The sequence below is a fragment of the Macrotis lagotis genome, chromosome 4, assembly GCF_037893015.1.
Source record: "Macrotis lagotis isolate mMagLag1 chromosome 4, bilby.v1.9.chrom.fasta, whole genome shotgun sequence".
Lineage (NCBI taxonomy): Eukaryota > Metazoa > Chordata > Mammalia > Peramelemorphia > Peramelidae > Macrotis > Macrotis lagotis.
The window spans coordinates 182,024,805-182,047,978 of record NC_133661.1 but is presented as its reverse complement, the minus strand read 5'-3'; the positions used below and the strand labels follow the sequence as shown (position 1 = coordinate 182,047,978).

At 41.5% G+C, this 23,174-nt stretch overlaps 1 protein-coding gene and 1 long non-coding RNA gene across 3 annotated transcripts in view; one reads left to right on the top strand and one right to left on the bottom strand.

The window, feature by feature from the left end:
* Positions 1–3,430: 3,430 nt before the first annotated feature.
* Positions 3,431–23,174, bottom strand: part of MYH7 (myosin heavy chain 7) — a 33,798-nt gene continuing 14,054 nt past the window's right edge. The window contains exons 22-40 of one of the 2 annotated variants that reach the window (XM_074234842.1): positions 22,750–23,005; positions 21,104–21,346; positions 19,373–19,549; positions 18,719–18,864; positions 17,225–17,315; positions 14,672–15,061; positions 13,894–14,020; positions 13,488–13,606; positions 12,214–12,410; positions 11,279–11,462; positions 10,216–10,381; positions 9,849–9,973; positions 8,726–9,034; positions 7,536–7,739; positions 6,361–6,486; positions 5,989–6,264; positions 4,565–4,660; positions 4,234–4,368; positions 3,431–3,569 (exon numbers count right to left, since the gene is read on the bottom strand). In XM_074234842.1, the coding sequence (XP_074090943.1) occupies positions 3,549–3,569; positions 4,234–4,368; positions 4,565–4,660; positions 5,989–6,264; positions 6,361–6,486; positions 7,536–7,739; positions 8,726–9,034; positions 9,849–9,973; positions 10,216–10,381; positions 11,279–11,462; positions 12,214–12,410; positions 13,488–13,606; positions 13,894–14,020; positions 14,672–15,061; positions 17,225–17,315; positions 18,719–18,864; positions 19,373–19,549; positions 21,104–21,346; positions 22,750–23,005 (3,388 nt within the window). In that variant the 3' untranslated portion in view covers positions 3,431–3,548. The remainder of the gene's footprint in view (positions 3,570–4,233; positions 4,369–4,564; positions 4,661–5,988; positions 6,265–6,360; positions 6,487–7,535; positions 7,740–8,725; positions 9,035–9,848; positions 9,974–10,215; positions 10,382–11,278; positions 11,463–12,213; positions 12,411–13,487; positions 13,607–13,893; positions 14,021–14,671; positions 15,062–17,224; positions 17,316–18,718; positions 18,865–19,372; positions 19,550–21,103; positions 21,347–22,749; positions 23,006–23,174) is intronic. The other variant, XM_074234843.1, reaches the window with a different exon arrangement.
* On the top strand, positions 6,307–22,981 carry LOC141521879 (uncharacterized). Its single transcript, XR_012478077.1, has 2 exons — positions 6,307–18,900; positions 22,035–22,981. It is a non-coding gene; the product is annotated as an uncharacterized LOC141521879 (long non-coding RNA).

The window sequence follows — 23,174 nt, the reverse complement described above, 5'->3', positions numbered from 1 at the left end:
CCCCCACCCCTTCTCCTTTCCTTTCATCAAGGCTTCCTCCTCCTCCTTTTCCTAGTCTCTCTCTTCCCAAACCCTCTCCCTCACTCTGCTCAATGACTAGGAAGGAGCATGAGAGTTAGGTCCTGAAAGCAGCCCTTTGGAGCTACAGGTAAGGGGGGGAATAGGGAATTACGTCCTATAGGACACGCTTCCCATCTTTGCACTGGTGGGACTCAGCTGGCCTCTCTTTGTTTCTATCTTCCTGTCTGTTTTTTTCTTTCTCACTCTGACTCTATCTTTATCTTTCCATTCCATGTCCCTGACTATGACTTGGACTTTCTCTGAAGTGTGAGGTTTCCCTCTAATATGATCCAGGATTATGTGCTTGCCCTTCCCAATTCCCATCAACCTCTATGTATCTTCTTTCACCCTTCCATTTCTTCCTCTCCCTTTCTTCTCTCTCTCCTGTATCCCTCCTATCTTTCCATACTTCTTTCTTCTTTTGCTTCTATTCTCTATCTAGCCTTTCTTATTAAAATATTGCTATTTAAAAGCAATTAGCTTTTCTACTGAACCTCTTCTTTCTCTTTTCTGCCTCTCTTCTCTATCTCTGCCTTCTGTTTCTTCTGTCTCTCTCTGTCTCTGATTGTCTCTCTCTCTGTCTCTCCCCACCCTCTACTTTCACTACTCAAATTCCCACTTTCTGAGCTTTTTAATCTCTTCGTTGTGGAGAGAGAGAATAAAAAGTCAGATATAGAGTCCAAGAGAGAAGCAGAAACAGATTGGGGGAGGGGAATGCTAGAAAAGAGGAAGATAAGGAGGAATCAAGGAGAGAAAAAAAATGTAGAAAAAGAGAAAGAAAAGGTCATTTAATATTAGAATGTCTCCTCCCTAAATCTAATATTTTTTTTTTACTACCCTTTGTCTCTATTTATCTGTGGCTCTTTTGTTTCTCTAGTTTTCTCCTTTACCTTTCCACTCATGTCCCCAGGTGTTCTTAACTTATTTTGTGTCATGGTTCCCTTTAGAAGTGGTGAAGTCTATGGGTCCCTTCTCAGAATAATACTTAGTAAGGGAGAGGGAAAGGAAATATATTAAGAACCAAACACTGTGTTAAGATTTTTTTATAAATACTATCTCATTTGATCCTCACAACCACTCTGGGAGGTAGCTTCTATTATTGTCCCCTTTTTACAGTTGAGGATACTGCAGCAGACAGAGGTACTAAGTGATTTTATAAGAATTATCTCATTTGATTCTCACAACAACCTTAGGAGATAGGTGTTATTCCCATTTTATAGGTGAGGAAACTGAAGTAAATGGAAGGTATGGGACTTGCCCAGGATCACAGTTATATGTCTGAAGTTGGATTTGAACTCAGGTCTTCCTGATTCCAGGCCCAGTGCTTTATCTATTATGCTACCTGTTGCCTGCATTCATAAGAAAGGACTTCTGTAAGATGTAATTTTTTCCCATCTAAGTTCCTCCATAAAATCTATCCAGGATCTCTAGGGTTAAGAATGCCTTCTCTAGTCTCACTTTATGAAGTCCCTCTTCCAATGAAGCATTCTTTCTTAGGTGGGAGACCTATAAGCCATTTTGCCTCTATCACAGGGCTCTTGTACTACTTGGGTAACTGAGGACTTAGTTACATCTCTAGGGCTGCAAATTGGAGGGGAGTAATAGAAGAGAATTTCTTTGGAATTCACCTTCACCTTCTATCCCTTCTATTCTGCAGAGCTAGAATCAAAACTTACTTTCATTCAAGGCCTTTGGTGCTCATCCCTTTGTTTGTGTTCTCATCCTTTTCAGGGACCATGTACCCAACTTTCCATTCCCCTGAAATCTCCTTCCACCATCCCTCTATTCTCTGACATACCTGTTCTATCTCTCTCAGGAGGTGTTGGTCCTCATGAATCAAGAGAACATTATTCCACCCTATAAGGGGCAAGGGAAGGTCTAGGAGAGGTATAGAGCTTAAGGAGAATAAGAGTGTAAAAAAAAGTATGTAGTGTCCTAGAACAATGGGGTCAAACTCACATAGAAAGGGGGGCCACTAAGCCATAATTAGTAACCCTGTAGGCTGGGTATTGATCTGGCTTTAAAATGTAATATTATCTAGGTTTTATTGTATTTTTCTTTGTTTTTGATAAATATTTCCCAGTTACATCTTTCTTTTTCTTTTTTTTTTATATTTTTGCAAGGCAAATGGGGTTAAGTGGCTTGCCCAAGGCCACACAGCTAGGTAATTATTAAGTGTCTGAGACTGGATTTGAACCCAGATACTCCTGACTCCAAGGCCGGTGTTTTATCCACTACGCCACTACGCCACCCCTCCCAGTTACATCTTAAATCTGATTCAGGTTGCACACAGGAATCTGTTTGGGTACATTTGACCCATTGGCTATGTATTGTACTCCTCTTTTCTGGTAGAGAAAAGAAGATTCCCCTATACTCCAAGGAAGATACAGGGTGAGCAGAGAGGATAGTAGGAGTCCCCTAAGCAGGTTCTTGGAGTGGGTAGGATAGTAATTATCTCACTAAGAAACATAGAATGTCATGAAAGGTGAGGGATCAACATGGTCCCCATCATATCTTGGTTTTGAGTCCTTGTTGCCCTTTACAATGATTTTCACTAGAACTTGGAAGGTTATTCCCTTCTCAGGAGAACTAGCTTATAGGGTTCACAACTTTTCAATGTCCTTGGGACCAAAACAAGACAATGGATATGAAAGGTCATGTCATATCTGACAAAAAAATGGAATGCAATGAACAGATGACTGTTTTCTCCAGATCTATTAATCCTGGATAATGGATGTGTACATAAATCAATATGGTTGGTCTAGGTTCAGAGAAGGATCTATAGTCCCATACTATGATGGAGCCAAGATAGTCTTATATTTTGACCAAACTTTCTTTAGAGTTTGACCAAACTCTAGAGCAGCTCTATTCTCTTCAAGCTTTAGAATGGGTCCCATTTTCTGGCAAGGCCTCCAGTCAGGAAGGAACATCAGGAAGACTCTGGTCTGTTCATAGGATCATAGACCATGAACCAGAAATGATTTGGACTCTTTTTTAACAGATGAGGAAATTGAGGGCCAGAACAGTTAAGACCTAGTTCAAGGTCATACATATTATTTTTTAAATATTAAAGGTAAGATTTGAACTCAGGTCCCATGAATCCAGAGTCAGTATTCTTTCTACTGTTTCAAGATACCTCATTTCATGTTCTAGAGATCTAGAAAAGAATTCAATCTCTAGGTATCTTGTCTGATCCCAGGGCAGGGAGAAGGGAGCAACTGAAGTGGACATCCATTCAAATGGGTAGACACATATGTGTACCACTTAACTTATACCACTGAAGCTATTCCTTCCCAATAACTCAGCCTGTCTTCCCACATTATCTACATTAGGGTAAGGTGGCGCAAAAGAAAAGGCAGGAAGCAATGTCTCAGCTTCTAGGAGAATTTTTTATTCTACTTCCTAGACAGGGTCTATTGTACAGGGACCATGGAGTCGAATGGGCCAATCACTGCACCTCCAGGTCAGTGCAGGACATTGTGGCCTGGCTACTCCTCATTCAAGCCCTTCTGGAAGGAAACAAAGTCCGAGTCAGTTCTGAGGGAAGGAAGTCAGGGATCAGGATTGTGGGAAAAGGATATGGTTCTGGGCCTCAATGAAACTTATAGTGCATTCTGTGGACATGGAGATTGGGAGTCTCTTGGGAATCAATGTAAAAGTTCCCCAAAGTTTTAATTACAGGGTCTTTAATTACAGGGTCAAAATGTCAGAGATCAAGAATCTCAAGGGTTGCTCTGGGTTCAGTTTCAGAGATGATGATAAACCTGAGTATGAGATTTATAAATCATAGAATTTTAGAGTTAGGAGGGACTTTTAAAAAAAATCTAGTCAAATCTCATTTTACAGAAATAGAAATTGGGGCTCAGTCATTGAGGAATGATTTGCTGAGGGTGATACAGCTAGTTAACAGTGTTTAGATTCAAAAAAGAGAGTCTCAGTCTATTGGGGTATGGAGCCCAACATTTGAGAAATCTAGAGGATGAGAAGCCCAAGGTCTGAAAAGCCTTGTGGGGAAAGCTGTGTGCAGGGTGCCAGATGAAGGATACTCCTTGAGGAAGGTACCTTGTCTGAGGAAGCAGGGGTGTCCAGATGGAGTGTGTTTGCTATGAGGAGTATGGGGTATGAGAGGTCCAATGCCTGGCAATAGGGAGTACCCTACACAAGGGGGCTTACCTTGGCACCAATGTCACGGCTCTTGGCTCGAAGCTTGTTGACCTGGGACTCAGCAATGTCAGCCCGTTCCTCGGCCTCATCGAGCTCATGCTGGACCTTCCTGAACTTGGACAGGTTGGTATTGGCTTGTTCCTCCTGTGGCAGGGGCAAGGAAAAGATCAGGAAGAAATGATTGGGGTGGGGTAAGGATATAAGGAGTTCTTTAGGCAACTTTTGGTTTGGGGAACCAACTCCTTTTCCATTTTGGACTTCAATTAGGCTACCCTGATCCAACTCCTATCTCCTTTGTTCCCTCCCTAGGTTTTCCAACTCCCATGAAGTAGGCACTCACCGCTTCTTCAGCTTGCCGCTTGTAGGCCTTGACTTTCAGTTGTAATTTGTCCACCAGATCCTGCAGCCGAAGCAGGTTCTTCCTGTCTTCCTCTGTCTGCCAGGGAACAGGGATGAAGAAGTCACTAGAGAGTCCACTGTCCCTTAGGTTTTTTTTTAATCCTTTTACTATTTTTCACTAAACTCTCCATTGGGAACTACCATTTTTCTACTTTTAATTTACTACCATCATAATCTTCCTACTCTCATGAAAAAGGAACAGAGGGCAATGGTAGGCATGAATTGAAATTTGTCCAGTGAAAAAGATGTGGTTCTGGGCTTGGGCTCTAGAGATGATATTCTTAATCTTTTTAGTGTCATGGACCTTTTTGGCAGTTTTATGAACCCCTTCTCAGAGAAATGTTTTAAATGCATGAAATACATACAATGCAAAGGAAATAAATTATTTTGACATACAGTTATCAAAATATTTTTAAAAATAAATTCACATAGGCTGCTAGGTGGTGCAGTGGATAGAGCACTGGCCCTGGAGTCAGGAGTACCTGAGTTCAAATCCAGCCTCAGACGCTTAATAATTACCTAGCTGTAAAACCTAAAAAAACCCCCCAAACCTTCAAAAATAAATTCACAGACCCCAGGTAAGGATCTTAGCTCTAGTGTAAAGGCTGGGTTTGAAGTCAAGATATGATGTTGAGATTTTTCCTAAAGTGAAATTGTCACATAAATGTGGTACAGCACCACAGCAGCACCACTAGTCTTGCACTAGAGGCATAGTGGCATTTTAGTTATGGAAGAAAGAACTTCCTTCAGAAACTGATTCTAGAGAACAAAAGCTTAGAGTTTGAATTGAAAGTGGTATTGCCTTTGGTTCTTATTTAGAGGATTTAAAGTATTTCAGGTGTTGTTTCTAGGGTCTTGAGTTTAGAGTTCTTTAGATGATTATATCTACTTCTTGTTCTACATTGGATGAACTTTGTTTAGAATTTGGGGCATATTCTCATGATGCCCCGCTATGAGGTTGAGTTTATAGGGTTGGGGTTTCTAGGGACTAATAATATGAAATATGACTATGAGTTGTGGCACGGGTTAGGCATTAGCTGCTTGCTTTGTCCCATGAGGAAGGAGCTAATTATGCTGTAGGCCAAGGAGAAAAAGTTTACTTTATCTTGGGGACCTGGATCTAAATAAGAGGGATCAAGCATTCTAGGTCACATGCAACCCAACACTCTTGAGTGCAGTTGAACCAGATTAACAAGTAGTTGGAGAACACAGATAATATTGATATGTGATTTTCTAAGTCAATATTGCAGTTTGCAAGGAGCTTTCTGTATGGTTTAGTGACCCCATTTCTATTTGAGTTTGATAACACTGGTCTAGATTAAGGGAGCTGAGAACACCCAGTTCTAAAGTCATTGTTTAGCTCACCTGATAGGTGAGCTCCTTGATGCGCCTCTCACATTTCCTCATGCCCTTCACTGACTCTGCATTCCGTTTCTGCTCCGACTCAAGCTCATTCTCCAGCTCCCGCACTCGGGCCTCGAGCTTCTGCAGCTGCTTCTTGCCACCCTTGAGAGCGATCTGTTCCGCCTCATCCAGTCGGTGCTGCAGGTCCTTGATGGTCTGCTCCATGTTCTTCTTCATCCTCTCCAGGTGGGCACTGGTGTCCTGCTCTTTCTTTAGCTCCTCAGCCATCATGGCTGCCTGGGGTGTGGGATGAGAAGGGGGGGGGGGGTCCTTTAGGCCTAGGCTCACCATAACTATGAAGCGATATTGGTCAGGAGAATACGGTGTACTCACATCAGTGATGGCCTTCTTGGCCTTTTCCTCAGCATTCCTACATTCCTGCACTGCCTCTTCCACTTCTGTTTGGAGCTGAGACAGGTCTGCATCCATCTTCTTCTTCTGGTTGATTAGGCTGGTGTTCTACATTAAGTCGGGGAGGGACAAAGAAAATTCATGACTCACTGGATTGATTGTGTCCAAAGTTCAGGTAAGTTCGAGGCTTACTCCAACTAGGAACTGAAACAAGTATATAGTTTCTTTATCTAAAAGTACACAAACAATACATTTATTTTTTTAGTATGTTTAAGTAATTCCTTAAGGTTTGCAAAGCACTGTTCTCACAGTAGCTTGGTGGGCTTGATTATTATTATTATGCTCATTTTACAGAGTAGATTGAGAATTTCAGAAGTTAAAAATGAGTTGCCCATGGTCACACAGCTACTAAATATTGAAGATGAGATTCAGGTCAGTTCTCACAATTCCAAGTTTAGTCCTCTTTCCACCAATTCCATGCTACCTTTATAAATAAAATGTTCTAGTTGAATAATCCTGGCATAATCAGATATATAATCAAAAGATCACAGGATCTATTCCTGGAAGGGATTTATTCCAATGACTTCATTTTATAGAAGAGGAAACTGAGGTTGGAAGTGACAAAGAAACATTTAGGCTTGATGCCAGAAAAAAAATAACAGAGGTATCCATTAAGTCTGTTTGATTGCTCTACATCATTGCAGGTCTATAAAGCATAAGATGGATGACCATTTGTTGGGGATATTTTAGGTTATTTTTTTGGAGGAGTCTGACCAAACTAGATGCCTGCTGTGGTACCTTCCAATTCTAAAATTATATGATTTTGTATTATGTGTTATACTCAGAGATGACATCCAACAAGTGGTTTTGTTTTAGACCACAATTTCTGGTGGTATTGTTAAAAATGACAATCCAAGGTGTACTGGAGTCAATTGTAAAAGGAAGCAAGAGAACTTAAACTGCAGAAATCAGCAAATTACAACTACAGATTTATTTATTATTTTATTGATTTGTAGACTTAAGAAGGTAATGTAAATTAAATTTAAACATATGCCTCTCTTCAGAGAACTGGTTTTTAAATATTTACCAGCACATCCTTGGGACAGAGACCAGTGAGGTTCTGCATGGTTAGGGTTGTCCAGTAGTTCCCCTCTTACCTGGGAGTGGAGCAGCTGCACCCGCTCACTGGTCTCAATGAGTTCCTGTTCAGCCAACTTCCGGGCCCTCTCTGTCTGCTCCACCACAGCCCGTAACTCCTCAAGCTCCGCTTGGAGCAGGTTGTTGCGGCGTTCCACAATGGCAATGTTCTCCTTTAGGTCATCATTGGCCCGGACTGCATCATCCAGTTGGATCTGGGTGTCCTGAAAATGAGAGAAATCAGCATTAGATAGGATAATGGCAGTAATGTCAACTGAGGAGGTGGATAAGAGTGACCCTATCTGGGCTGACCTGAGCAGCTATGAGATCCCTGATGGGTTAAAAGACTTGGGGTTCCCATTCCCTATGTAGAAACCAACACCTCTGCCTTTACCTTTGAGTTGCTTCTCCAGGCACCAGGGCTCTAGATCCTCTAGATTTAGACCACTAGAAATCTTGGAGGCCATCTAGGGCAGCTAGTGTATGGAGTGCTGGGCCTGGATCCAGGAAGACTTGAGTTCTAATCTGACCCCAGACACCTATTAGTTGTGTGACCTTGCATAAATTACTTAACCTCTGTTTGCCTCAGTTCCTTCTTATAAAATGGGAATATTAATAGTTCCTACCTTCCAATATTGTTGTGAGGATCAAATGAGATAACATTTATAAGGTGCTTGGTAGAGGGTCTGATATATAGTGGGCATTATGTAAATGCTAGCTATTATTATTATTATTATTAGGCAGCTTGGTAGCTCAGTGGATAGAGTCCTAGACCTGAAGTTGGAAAGATCTGAGTTCAAATACAGCTTCTGATATTTATTAGTTGTATGATCCTGGGCACTTAACCCTATTTGCCTTAGTTTCCTCATCTATAAAATGAGCTGGAGAAGGAAATGGCAAACTACTTCAGTGCCAAGAAAACCCCAAGTGGGTTCATGAAGAGTTGGACATGACTGAATAGAAACCTCAACAATTATTGTTATTACTATTATTATCTGGTTTAAGCTCCTCATTTTACATTTGGAGAAATTGAGAGCTGGAGAGGCTAAATGACTTGCCCTAGGTAATGTAGGCAGCCTTTAAATCTGGTTCCCCTATCTCCAAATCCATTGTCCTTTTTGCTGAACCACTAAACTGTTGTCAAGACACTCTAGCCATCTCCAGAGCAGTGGTGATGGGGAATGCCTAAGTTCTGAGAAAGCTGACTTACCTTGAGCAAGCCCTGTAGGGTCTTGACTTGCTTCTGGGACTCTGCCGCTATGCGATTAGCATGGCTGAGTTGGATCTCCATCTCATTGAGGTCTCCTTCCATCTTCTTCTTCACCCGAAGGGCCTCATTCCGACTGCGGGTCTCAGCATCCAGAGATGTCTGCAGAGAGTCCACCACCCGGAGGTGGTTGCGCTTGGCCTGCTCCATCTCCTCGTCCTTTTCTGCCAACTTCCGTTCAATCTCAGCCTTGATCTGGTTGAACTCCAGCTGTGCCCGGAGGATTTTTCCCTCCTCATGCTCTAAGGAGGCCTGGGAGGGGGAAAGAGAAGAGCTAAGAGTGAGAAGGAGACATGTGTGTGACAAGTTATAAATATGAATAAGGTAGAGACTAAGGGAAGGGGCAGAAGCAGCTTGACATAGTGGATTCAGAGATGGACTGAGACAGGACAACCTCAGCTCAAACACCATCTTTGGGAGACACAGACTGGGTGAGCCTCAGCAAGTCACTTGGCCCTTCAATGGCCTAGACATTGCAGAACAAGTGTTGTTCCTTTCATGTTGGTAGATTGTCAGATCTGCATTGACTCCTCCCTGAGAAATTTCCTATTTCAATGAAACCACAGACTAAATCAAAACAAGAAAAAAAAAAGAATAAGGGAATGGGACGTGGAGATGATATAGAAGAAGAAGAAGCAGAAAACCAGAGATCTAAGGGGGTGGAGACTTCACAACTAGAAGGGAGGTAATATAACAAAGTAAAAAGAAGGGAGGCTACTATGAGAAAGGAGAGGATCCAGAAACATCATGATTCAAGGAGAAGAAAGAGGCCCTGGGTTTGAATCTCAGCTTTTGCTGTTTACTATCTGGATGATCTGGAGAGAGTTATTTAGGGGATTCGATTTCCTCAATTGTCAAAGGAAAGAGTTGGACCAGTTAAGCTTTAAGGAATTTTCAAGGTCAAAACCTGTAAGACTACAGTCTGGGCATTATGGAAAAGAAGATAGATACAAAAACAGATAGTTGAGTGGAATTTGAAAGAGATGTAAGAGAAAATGTGGGTGAGTTCCAGGGGAAAGAAGGATAAAGAGAAGATGGGAATAATGGAGACCCAGCTCTCTCTCACCTCTGCTTCCTCCAGGGCTGACTGTAGTTCCAATTTCTCTGCCTCCAGCTGTTTCCGGATTTTCTCCAGCTCATGGATACTCTTCCCACTGGAACCCAACTGTTCTGTCAGGTCTGAGATCTCCTCTGTGGGTCAAAGACAGAGGACCCAGTTATAGGGTTGGGGGTTTGGGGGAATGATCCTGCAGGGGGAAGGAGTCTTTGGCTGCAGGAATCATCAGGATTCCCCAGGAGAGCCATGACCAACATATGTCATTTGTTTCCTGAGCTATCAGTTGAACAAGTGAGCAGGAGATAAAGGTTACAGGGCCAGCTCATCACCACATCTGCTGCTGCCTCCCTCTTGCCCTGGTCCTTCCCTGACTCACCTTGGAGGTTCTTGTTTTCCCTCTTGAAGGTCTCCAGATGCTCCAAGGATTCCTCATAGGCATTCTTTAGCTTAAAGAGCTCAGTGCTGAGGGAACGAGCCTCCTTCTGAGATGATTCTAGCTCTGATTGAGACTCCTCATATTTCTGCTTCCACTCGGCAAGGATCTAGACAAAAACAGAGACCAGATCACTGGACAGGATCCCAGGGCTGGTTCTCTGTTGTTCTATCAGCTCCATGTCAAGAGGTCTGTATAGAGAGAGTCATGATCTTGACTTGTATGTCTATTCCACAGCACTGTCTCCTTCATCCCCAGGGGAGATACTCCTGGTCATTCTTTACAGCAAATTATTCCCTTTCATCTGACCCTCAAATGCAATCTTTCTTTTTCATCTCATTCTTTCTCTTTTCCCTTTCTTACTTCTTCCTCTCCCCCATCTCTCTACTTGGAATCTCCCTAACTTGAATCTTCCTCCTCATCTTTCTTTCCTAGTTTCTTTTCCCTTTCCTTTTCTCCCACACCTTGTCCAAGGTTCTCTGAAACAAGGACCAAAAGCAAAGTCTCCAGGCTCCACTTCTCTCCTCCCCATTCCTGGGGCCTCCTTCCACACCCACATCTCCACTCCTCCTACATCCTTACCTTCCTTGCCCTCATCTTCCTTGACATTCCTAGCTTCCCATCTACTCTCCCACAACCTTGGCAGCCTCTCCCCAATGCTCTCTTTGGGCATTATTCAGCTTCTCTATGGTCTTTATTTACTTCTTTTACTCTTATCTAGCTTTTGCTTGAGCCCTATCATGAAGATTCTACCCTTTGACTTTCTTTCTTTCTCCAACTGTAGCATGGTCCACTCAGTAAAAAAAAGACTGGATTTGGAGTAAAAGCACCTGGAATTAAAACCTAGATTTGCCACCTGATACCTTCATGAGACTGGGCAAATTCATTTCCTCATCTAAGGATGATGGCATTTTCATACATGTCATTTAACATCTCTTCAAACTCTAAAGCAATGACCAGATCAGCCCTCTGACCCTGTGGCAGTCCCTCTCCATCCTATCCTCACCTTGTCAAAGTTCCTTTGTTTTTTGTCTAGAGCAGCAGCGGCAGCATTGGACCGTTCCACATCCACCATCAGGTCCTCGATTTCATTCTGAAGTCGATGTTTGGTCTTCTCCAGGGATGAGCACTTAGCATTCACAGCCTCCACAGCCTCCTCTGCATCCTGCAGCCTCTGAGCCAGCTTCTTCCTGCCCAGTGCATGTGGAAGGCAAAGGGAAGCAGCATGAACCTTCTGAGAAATGATTCCTGTGCACTCCTATATGGCCTGCAAGGCCATCTGATTAATCTAGAATCTTGTTAGAGAAACCTAGAACATCCTGAGGCTAGATAGCAAAGTGAGGTAGGCAACAACAGCGACTCAAGACCAGTTTCTCCTGGAAGCTTTAGAATCCTTAGAGAAACCTAGAATAGTCATCAGTGGTGTCAGAGTGATCAAGAGAACATTCAAATGGCATAGTGCCTAAAAGGGGAACTAAGAGCATTGGAGTGATCCAAAACACATACTAGAGCAACCTAGACTAGATAATCCCATCTAGAGCACACAGAATTGACAAACTATCATATTGACTTGATAAGGAAGACCAACACCACACTCTAAAATGAGATGTCTTTATAATCTAGTATAAAGTTTTAGATTAAAAAATATGATGGGAAAGTACATTTCCTGCTTCATTTCATAAACCCTGCCACACAGCCCTTCCCAGGACTCAATTCCCTGCTACATGTTGTAACTCTCTGAACACAGACAAACCTTTTGTTCGTCTTATATTCAAATCTGAAACATAATACGAGCAAAAAGCTTCCCTGAGAGGAGAAATGCAGAATGGGAGAAAGGGGCTTGTTTCCTACCCCGAAAGAATTTCTTGAAGAGCCCTGAACCCCACGGTTTGCCTGAGCTCTATTTAGTGACAAAGGGGTTGGGGAGACTCCCGGACTCACTTGGCCTCCTCCAGTTCTTCAGTCCTCTGAATGGCATCTGTCTCATACTTGGTCCGCCATTGTGCCACCTCTGAGTTGGCCTTGGACAGGACACGCTGCAACTCAGCCTTGGCCTCAGTCTCCTCCTCATACTGCTCCCTTAGGAGGTCACAATCATGACGGGCTGACTGAAGAGCATGTGCCAGGGCATTCTTTGCCTAGAAGAAGTGTGTACCATTTATGAGGGGGGGGAGACAAATCCTATGTTTCATCTCCCAGGATGGTTTTTTCCCTTCAGGTTCCTGACTATTAACTTCTCAGTCTGTCCTTAGTCCTTTGCTCCAGTCAATATATTAAACAAATATACAAATATTTATTCAGAACTTACTCTGTGTCATAAGTTCATAGGTTGAGAATTGTAAGGAACTTCAAAGATTATTGAGTACAACTCCCTCATTTTACAGACAAGGAAATTGAGGCATATAGAGAGATTAAGTTGCTCGCCAGGATCAAATAACTGGGATGTAACTGAGGTGAATTTTAAGCTTGCATCTTCCTTACTACAAGTTCATCACTATCCTTTATTCTATGGTTTCTCTTTGTTTAGAGTTGGTAGATACTTCAAGATCCTAATCTGATTTCCTTATTTTGCAGATGAGGAAACTAAGACCCAGAGACATAATTAAACTTGGCTAAAGTCACAAAGCAAGTAATTGAGGGGCAGATAGGTGGCTCAGTGGATAGAGCATCAGCCCTGCACAAATCTGACCTTGGACAGTTGACATTTATTAGCTATGTGACCTGGGCAAATCTTGCTTTGCAAAAAAAAAAAAAAACCCAAAACCCCAAAACAAAATAAAATCAAAACCCCATAGTAAGTATTTGAGCTAGGGTTCAAAGCTATATCTTTTGATGTCAGGGCCAGTGTTGCATCTTCATGTTCCATCAAGACTGTACCCATTCTTGCTGGCTCTCTATTTCCTCTCATCCTTAATTCTCCTTATTTTCTTGATTATTTCTAAGTCTTTCAAACTCAGTTATTGGAAACAGAGTCTTCTATAGAACCCAAGCTGGCGAATGAGTCTGAGAGAACTGAGAGGTTCCTGGAGTGGCAAGGGCCACATATCCTTTGGGATACTTTCCTTTAGGAGGTCTGGGGAAATAATAGGCAGACAGTGGGTCTCATTTTGGGACTTGTGAGAGGGAAATGGGGGAGTTGAGGAAATTGCTAATTTCTGTTTTCCTCCACAAGAATATTTAGGGTCCTGGAAATGAATGAGAAGTCCTAGACTCACTTTGACCTCCTCTTCTAGTTGCCTCTTGAGATCTTCCATTTGCTGTGTGTAGGTGAGCTTGCCTCGAGTCAGCTGGGAGATCAGAGCCTCCTTTTCATCCAGTTGGCGGGACAATTCACCTGGGGAAGCAAGGAGCTTACATTAAGTTCCTGATGGTTAGTAATCCCCTTTTCTCTCAAAAACCCTTCTCCTGACCCACAGTCTCAGATCTCTGGAATGATTTGGAACAGGGAGTTGTAGTGTGTTTATATGTGTGTGTGTGTGTATGTGTGTACACATGTGTGTGCAGGTTGCTGATGGGCCTACCTACTAATATAAGGGGGTGAGGTGGTCCAAGTCCATTCATATTGGGGGGAGGGTATTCACCCCTCATGGAGTGCGCTGGCTCAGCCCAGCCCAGCCTCACCATTTTCTGTCTGCAGCTTGGCCCTTTGGCTGGTGAGATCATTGACAGAACGCTGTGTCTCCTCGGCCTTGCTGCGATGCTCATTCATTTGGTCTTCTAGGGTTCGGCACATCTTCTCCAAATTAGCCTGAGAATGGAGAAAGCAATGAAGAATGGAGGGTAGGGACTTGGTGTAAAGCTTTGGGCTCTGAGGGTGAAGCATTCACGGAAAATGGTAAGTGGAGGAAGCATAGCCAGAAAGCACTAAGGGAAGGAGTTAATGAACAAAAGAAACAGTTGGAAAAAGAGAAGGCAATGAATGGAGAAATGTAAGAAGATGAAAGAAGAGAGACTAGTAGCTAGCATTTAGAATAATATATATTATTTACACATATAATATTCTATATAATATAATGCTTTCAGATTTGTAAAGCACTTTCCATAGGTGAACTCATTTGATTCTTACAACTACCCTGTGAGATTAGTTGGTATTATTATCCTTATTTTACAGATGATGAAACAGAGGCAGACAGAGGTTAAATGGCTTACTCAGCATCACACAGCTAATAAGTGTTTGAGTCTGGATTTGAACTCGTCTTTCTGAGTCCAAGTCTACTATGCCACCTATCTGTTTATGATCAAGGAGAGAAGAAACTATCAAGAAGAGTGAGAAGAAACACACGTGAGATAATAAAGAAAGAAAAAATGAAATAAAGAGGAGATGGTAAATAGTTGAAGCTAGAGAGAGGAAACTGAGTGAGAGATCCAGTCATGCACAACCCCTACACAGAGTTCTCACCTTGGCCTTGATGATCTGCTCCATGTTGGAGGTGACATCATCCAGCTCCAGTTTGAACTCGCTCTTCTCCTTCTCCAGCTTCTGCTTGACCCTCTGCAGGTTATCGATCTGCTCTCCCAGCTCAGCCACACTGTCTGCATGCTTCTTGCGCAGGGCGGCTGCTGTGGCCTCATGCTGCAGTGTGGCCTCTTCCAGGTCCCTCCGCATCTTCTGAAACTCAGCCTCCCTCTTCTTGTTCATCTCAATCTGGACAGAAGTGGCCCCACCAGCCTCCTCTAGCCTCTCACTAATCTCCTCTAGTTCCCTAGATAGGTCAGAGCGAAGTTTCTCCACCTTGGCCCGGGCTGTCCTTTCTGCTTCCAACTCTTCCTCCAGCTCCTCAATTCGAGCCTGGGGAGAAAAGACATTATTTACTCAGAGATGCAGAGTCTTCCATTTTGTAACTCCCATATCAGCATCTGAATTCTGATTTGTAACCTTTTTTTTTTTAGTTTTTGCAAGGCAATGGGGTTAAGTGACTTGCCCAAGGTCACACAGCTAGGTAATTATTAAGTGTCTGAGACTGTATTTGAACTCAGGTTCTCCTGACTCCAGGGTCCATGCTCTATCCACTGCACCACTTAGCTGTCCCTTCATTTGTCATCTTAGGGAAAAAAAACTATAGGATCATAAATTTAGAGCTAGAAGGGATTTAAAAGGTCATTGAACCCAACTCTCATTTGAGGTTCAGACATTAAGTGACTTCCACATCTAGTAAGTGTTAGAAGTAGAATAGGAATCTAGGTCTTTCTGACTTAAAGTCCAAAGTATCTGACTAAAGTATTTCTTGGGGTCCAAATTCTGTAGGATATAAACACTTCTAAAAATCATCTTGTGAGAGACCCTCATTCACTTTTTTAAAAAAGATTGTGGAGGAAAACACACTGCTTACACAATGAAAAGTATTAAAACCTAACTCTTGAAGAGGATTGTCTGCAACTGTCATTTAAAATATTTTTTTGTAGCATATCAAATGGAAGAAGGAAAGTATTGTATCTTTTACTGAAGACCAGATGGACCAACAGTCTTTTCCAGAACTTTTAAAAAGTCAAAGAATCAGGATGAAGCATTAACTTTTGGAGATATAGGGAGGTCATATTCTTTATTAGTGAAAGAGTTTTCATTCAGAGAATGAATTCAAACTCTCTGTATTCCAGAGGGAAGTTCATAACTATTGATTGCCATAGGTCACAAGAAGATCATATTTCAACATTTTTTGGTCCAAATGCCTCTAAAACTAAGATTTATTGGATGAAAACAAGGATCAGCCCCTTCTTGAGAAGGCTATCATCATTTTCAACACATTCTTAGAAATCAAGAAAATAGGTCTAACTTTATTCTGTCACTGACCAAATGCTATTGTATAGAAGACCAGTTAGTCTAGGCAAAGTCCAGTGCTGAGTTTTCATAGATATTTTTGGAAGAAAGAGAAAATGAGAGGAAGGGAGAATGTAAGAGAGGATTTGAATCCATCTTCTCCTACTTATTACCTTTGTAACCTTGAGCAAGTCATTAAACCTCTTTAGATTTTAGTTTTTTCTTCTATAAAATGAGAAAGTGGGGCTAAATCTCTGATCCTATGAGAGGTAATAAAGGTCAAATGAAAGAATAGTGAAATGAAAGATAAATCTTGCTGGGGTTGGACTCAAAGATTGTTAAGGGGCTTCCAATTTGACAATTCTGAGTGTGTCATGATGAGAATGGATAGGAAAGAAATAAAGAATACCTATGACTATAATTCTGGGAAATATAAGCCATGTGGAGAAAAAGCTCTGGGCTTCTTGTCTTTTTTGGCTCAAGGAATTGAAGATGGAGGAAAGAGGAAGGCAACAGGCTACAAGTGTATGAATGGCTATTACTGGCAAGAGTTATAGTTCACTTGTTCCCATTGTCATAGCAGAATCAATAGACTTCAATGTCCTCCCTAAGGAGGTTTGTAATATCAGGCAATAGAACTGCTCTCAGGAGGAAAGGAGTAAGTAACATTGTCTAGTAGGAAAAAACTGCTGGATCAGTAATCAAATCTTGAACTTGTTACTTACTACCTGAATGGTCTTTGGAAAATCACTTAACTTTCCTAAGCCTTAGTTTCCTCAGTTGTAAAAATGAAAGACTTGTGTTAAATGATCTCTCCTTTAGTCCTATCATCCTCTGAATTCCCACAATACTGGACTTTAAAGCAAATTAGAACCCTGTCTGATGGGTTGGGTGTCCATTTTGTGATGACTTGCTACCCTCACCCACAACCTAACTCACTGTAGTAATGATATTTATTGGGGCTAAATGGAATGAAATAGAAGTTTCTGCTTTTCATCCAAGAAAGGGCTTGATAATCTTATGGGATTGTTAGTGTATCGTCATTTTCTTCTTGACAGGTTCACAATGAAGTTCTAGTCCTCAACCTTATCCAAAAAGGTAGGGAAATTCATGGAAGGACTGGTTGGGGCAGCCAAGAACTGACAAAGGATTTTTGTGCCTCATGATTTGTATACCCACATCATTTCCAGGTCTTACCTGAAGTTCTTTGAGTTTTTTCTGCAGTTGGATGCCCAAAGCTTGCTCATCTTCAATTCTTGCATTGAGAGCATTCAATTCAAAGTCCTTCCTATGGAAGAGGGAGGCATGAGTATGAGAGAGAAATAGTAGGCAGGTGTCCTGAAAGGGCCTCTCTATTTATGCTAGGTGGTTCTGTGGATAGAGCACAGGGCCTAAAATCAGGAAAATTCAATCAATATTCACATCTGGCCTCAGACACTGGGTAAGTCACTTAAGCCTCTTTGCCTTGGTTCCTTCATCTGTAAAGTGAGCTGGAGAAGGAAATGACAAACCACTCCAGTAGTTTTTCCAAAAAAACCCTAAATGAGGTCATGAAGATTTGGATATGACTGAAACTACTTAAAGGTGACAGATACCTTCAGGGTACACTGGAGTCACTACAGAGGCAGCCTAATCACCTACATCTTTTAAAGTTCTGTCCATTGAGAAATGGACACTATCATAGAGGAAAGATATTTTTACTGAGAGTCAGTAGACCAGGGCTCTAATCAAGGTTCTGTCTTTACCTATGTAATCTGAAGCAAGTCACTTAAACTTTTGGGGAGTTATGCCTCAGTTTCATCATATGCATAATGAGGAATCAGACTAAATTATGTCCAAGTTTCTTGTAGAAGAAAATCATTAAAACTAATTCAGATGGGGGTGGCTAGGTGGTGCAGTGGATAAAGCACGGCCCTGGAGTCAGGAGTACCTGGGTTCAAATCCGGTCTCAGACACTTAATAATTACCTAGCTGTGTGGCCTAGGGCAAGCCACTTACCCCATTGCCTAAAAAAAAAAAAAAAAAACCTAAAAAATTAAAAAAACAAAATAAAACAACTAATTCAGATGATCTCTATTCTTCTAATTCTGTAATTTTATGATCTTGGATGTCACTTAACCTTTTCAGGTATGAGTTTCCTAATCTGTCAAATGGGTTCAACCCTTATATACTTAATTATTTCTCATTAAAAAATCTAGTAAGATTATTCTTTCATTTATTCATTTACCCATAGTTCTAAATAATGATTTTAATAAAAATAATGATACTTTATATCGGCATAACCCTGAAGTCCCACAGAATGTTGTGATATTGTTTTTATAAGAGATTCCATCTATTTAATACTGATATTTTCTTAGTGAGGTTAGGTAATTAGGAATCAGAATACCACAATCTCTAAAAGATGGAAATTGAGGCTCACTCAAAGGATAATAGAGAGATATGTAGTGGGGATAAAGGACAACTCTTGTACATGAAGTTATTTAAAATACATAATCAAAGACACATATTACCAGAAGAAGATGTATGGGCTATTAAGTCAGACAAGCAAAGGGTAACAAAAAGACAGCCTTTGACTTTACTGATAACCCCCTTAAGAAGGTAGAAAAGGAGCTTAGGCCTATATAAGATGCCATACAAAAATAATCTTTCCTAACTAAATAAGGGTTGGGAAGTTGATGGGGGACATTGTACTTTTTCAGTCGCTCATCCAACTGCTGCTTATCGTTCTCCAGGTCCATGATGCTCTCCTGAGTCAGTTTCAGGTCACCTTCTAACTTTCGCTTTGCCCGTTCCAGATCCATCCGAATCTTCTTCTCCTGTTCCAGGGATCCCTCCAGCTGGCATGGAGAAAGAAAATAGGACAAGAACTCAGGGTAAGATGGAAGATCTTATGAAGTCAATCACCTCAGAAATTGAGAAATCACAGGGTAGGACATATTGGATTAGGAAGCATACAGTTTTAGAAAGATGTTGACCAGGATTCTACTGAACATACATCAACAGTGTGCTATAGATGAACCCTAAAATTTATATGGAATCATTACTGAAAATTAGATTTCATGTTATTAAGGACTTGAATCCTTTCCAGTGGATCAAATCTCCCAAACTTCCTGAACAAGGCAGAAAAAAATGGGTTTGAATCTGAGTGACAAAAGAAATTCCTTGACCCACCCCTTTTAACAGTAATGGTTAGGTTAATGACTAAGATCTAAGATTCATTCACTCAATTTTTTACTTCCTGTTTTCTCTCCTGAGAATGTATCATGAAAAAGAAAGATCCTTCTCCCCTAGTTATACCCAACACCCTGCAAAGACCTGACTAATATGACCAGTCCCCATACTTACATCGTCTACTTGCTGTTCCAGCTTGACCTTGGCCTTAGTTAGGGTGTTGACCTTGTCCTCCTCAGCCTGTAGGTCATCCAGTGCTTGTTGGTGGGCTTCCTGCAATGCCTTCTTTTCCTTGGTTAGCTTGGCAATGATCTCATCCAGTCCAGCCATTTCCTCTGTTAAGTTCTTGACCTAAGCATCCAAGAAGCCCCAATTCCATTAAGGCCACTAGTGATACACTAGTTATGGTACAAGTTGCATTCAAAGGGAGTTCCTAGTGATTCAATACCGGGGACCATGTGTCTCCAAAAACCATAGGGAACAGAGGTAAAACATGGTTAATTATGATGACTTCTTATATGTGGGAAAACTCAATGTATTATGATAAGTAAGGTTCATGAGGTCAGAGTTATTAAAGAAATCAGGCAATGGACTAAAAGGAAATAGCTTTGCCTCTCTCTCCTAAATTTTTTTTCCTGATTTTCCATAGGGAATTTGATGGGGATTAGGCAGGAATATGGATGTATTTCCTGTAGGATGATGATAACTTCTCCTACCTAGTCTAGTGACCTGGGAGGCAAGAGAAGAAAGGAAGGAGTAGGAAGGGGAAGGCATCAGTAAATGTGAACATGCTCAATGTACATTTAGGAAAAGTAGACATTAAGGTAAAGTAAACCATAGCTGTCCTAGTGGAAAGTCTGTTGTGAAATGATGTGAAAGAAAGTAGGGTGATATTGAATTTTGTTATGAAGAGTATGATTCAAAAAGCTGGGAAATTATTCCTTAATGGTGAACTGTTTTTGGACCAGTTTTAGACTATGTTTTAAAAAGGATATGAAGAAATTGGAAAATTCAGGAGATAGAAATGGATGGAGATAGCAAATATAAAAGGAATTTGAAAAGAAAGTTTTCAAGGGATTTATTAGGTTGAAAAATGGTAGTCCTAAGGAAAAAGTAAATGAATTGATATTATTGTTGTTTAGTTGTTTTTAGTCATATCCAGTTCTTCATGACTTAGCTTGGGATTTCCTTGGCAAAGATATAGAAGTGGTAGGCCATTCATTTTTTTTACAACTCATTTTACAGATAAGGAAATTGAGTTAATTTGTCCAGAGTAACATAGCTAATAAGTGTCTGAGGCCAGATTTGAACTCAGGCAGAAAGATCTTCCTAACTCTAGGTCTGGCATTCTATCTACTGTAGATAGCAAGCTGTTGAGTTGTTATTGAGTTCCAATGTCAGTTTGGAAAAGAGAAGGCCAAAGAGGAATATAATAAACTCTTTTCAGCTCTGTGGAACTAAATAAAGGGATGCCCTATTCTCCAACTTCAGGGGAGGATTAAAAAAATTTTTTTAACCATAAGGAAGACTCTTTTGGTAGATAATGAAGAGTTCAAGTTCTGAGTTGAGGGATACAGGGAAGCAGTAGAAGATTCATCCTTCCAGAGCTCTAAGAAGAGGATATGGTTCCATTGGTCTGGTCTGAGTTAGGTGCAATGCTGTGATGGTTGCTCTATGAGTGATCATAAACAAATCATTTTATTTCCTCATCTATATGATGAAGGAACTGGACCATATGATTTCTGAGGACACTTCTAACCCTAAATCTATGAACTTATGATTCTATGAGTGGACCATGAATTTATGAAGAGATCTTTGACAGTTGGAGAATTTAAAATCCTGAGAACCTGGCTACCACTAGTAGTCATATTGGCTGGAATCAGGGAGGTGGGAAACCCTGCTTACCTTGTTCTCCGTTGCATGCTTCTCCTTCTCCACCTTGGCCAGGGTCAGCTCCAGGTCATCTATGTCCCTCTTGAGCTCTGAGCACTCATCCTCCAACTTTCGTTTCTTGGCTGTGAGCTCAGCATTCATCTCCTCCTCATCCTCCAGGCGCTCTGTCTGTTCCTTCACCTTGGCCTCCAGCTGGATCTTGTTTTTGATTAGCTGGTCACAGCGCTCTTCTGCATCTGCCAGGTTGTCTTGTTCCTGAGGGCAAGTTCAAGGGTGAGAATAGTTTGTAGGCCCATTAGCTGGGGCTATGTCTTCACCCAAGGAGGAGGGGGATGAGAGAAGGAGAAAGAGAGCCAAACCTTTATAGGGGAATTTGTTGGATGGGAGGACAGGGACAGCCCCCCCCCCCCCCACCATCTTTCGCTCCCAGGCTTTCCCAGGAGTTTCCAGTTTATACCAAGTTTCAAAGAAGGCAGAAGGAGAAAGAAACTGGGGTAGTGTGACTTAGAAGGAGGAAGTAAGGCAATGGAGCATGGCTTTCTTGAAGTGAATAGATTTTTTAGATTTTTTTTAAGGTTTTTTTGCAAGGCAAATGGGGTTAAGTGGCTTTCCCAAGGCCACACAGCTAGGTAATCATTAAGTGTCTGAGATCGGATTTGAACCCAGGTACTCCTGACTCCAGGGCTGGTGCTTTATCCACTGCGCCACCTAGCTGACTGGTGAATAGAAAGAAAGTTTAAATCCTGCTTCTGACACATACTGGTATATGCCTGTGGGCAAATCACTTATCTTCTCATTATAATAGGCAATTCTCTAAGATTATAGGTAAAAGAGGAGGTACTGACTTGCATTGTTAGAGGGAATTTTCTTGATTTATGAAAATATAGATCTAATCCTTTCTCTCTCTCTCTCTCTCTCTCTCCTCCTTTTTCTTTCCATTTAGTAGGAAGAAAAAGAAATGAGTGAGGATAAGGAAAAGAAAGAAAAGAATTTCAAAAAATTACCCTGATTCATTATTTCGATAGATATGTGATTTCAACAATGTGGGTAAGTTCTCCTACAGTGCAGATTGCAACTATCCTAAAGAGGCAATTATTTAATTCTAGAGAAGGGAGTTTCTGGTTAGGGATGAAGTGACCTGGGTTCTGTCCTCAGCTCTGCCTCCCACTTGCTGAAGCAGTTACTGAGGCAGGTAATTTAATCTCCCTGAAACTTTTTTTTTCCTATCTGAAAAGTGAAGCTTATAATATCTCTTCTTACAGGGCTGTTGTGAAGACCAAATGAAAAATTAGATGTTAAGCTGCTTTGGAAAGCATTTGAGATAATAAAAATGTGATTATCAGATACATAAGCCTATTAGAAGAGCACAGTTCCATTGGGATCTAAGCAGGAGAGATGTGAAATGTTTGGGTTTGGGAGTCTGGGATATTTGGGAGTTTAGGGAGTTTTGGGATATTTACTCATTGCCTAGTGAGAACTCTCTGCTAATGCTCTTGGAATGTGTTGCTTTTAGAAACCTTTTTCTTGGAGGAGGAAGGAGCCAAGATGGGGGATTCAGTGACACTGGGCATGTTCACATTGTGGATATGGGGAAACTTAGATGGAAATTGAGGAAAGGGAATGAGAATGAGAAAGCTGGAGGGGCCCTTGGGTCTCACCGCCTGGACTTGTAGCTGGAGGTCATTCTTTTCCTGCAACAAAGACACCATCTTCTCTTCCAATTCCTTGCGTCTTGCTTCTGACTTCTCCAGGGCATCCTTGAGCTTCCCAAACTCTTCTTTCATGGTGGCCATCTCCTTCTCTGTCTCTGCACTCTTCAGCAAGGGCTTGATCTTGAAGAAAAGCTTCATCCAGGGCCAATTCTTGACACTCATGAAAGCTCTAATATTCCATTGAATTATCAACAGGGAATCTCTGTGGAAACCAAAAGAGAGGAGTCAATAGGCAAGCCTCTCACATCCACTCCCCTTTTTCTCAGGTTCCTGAAAAATATCCTCTACACACCTTCTAGTTCCTACAATGTGATGTGCCCACCCCTGCCACTAACCCTATGGACACTGCCACTGTGTTTCTTCTTTTTTGA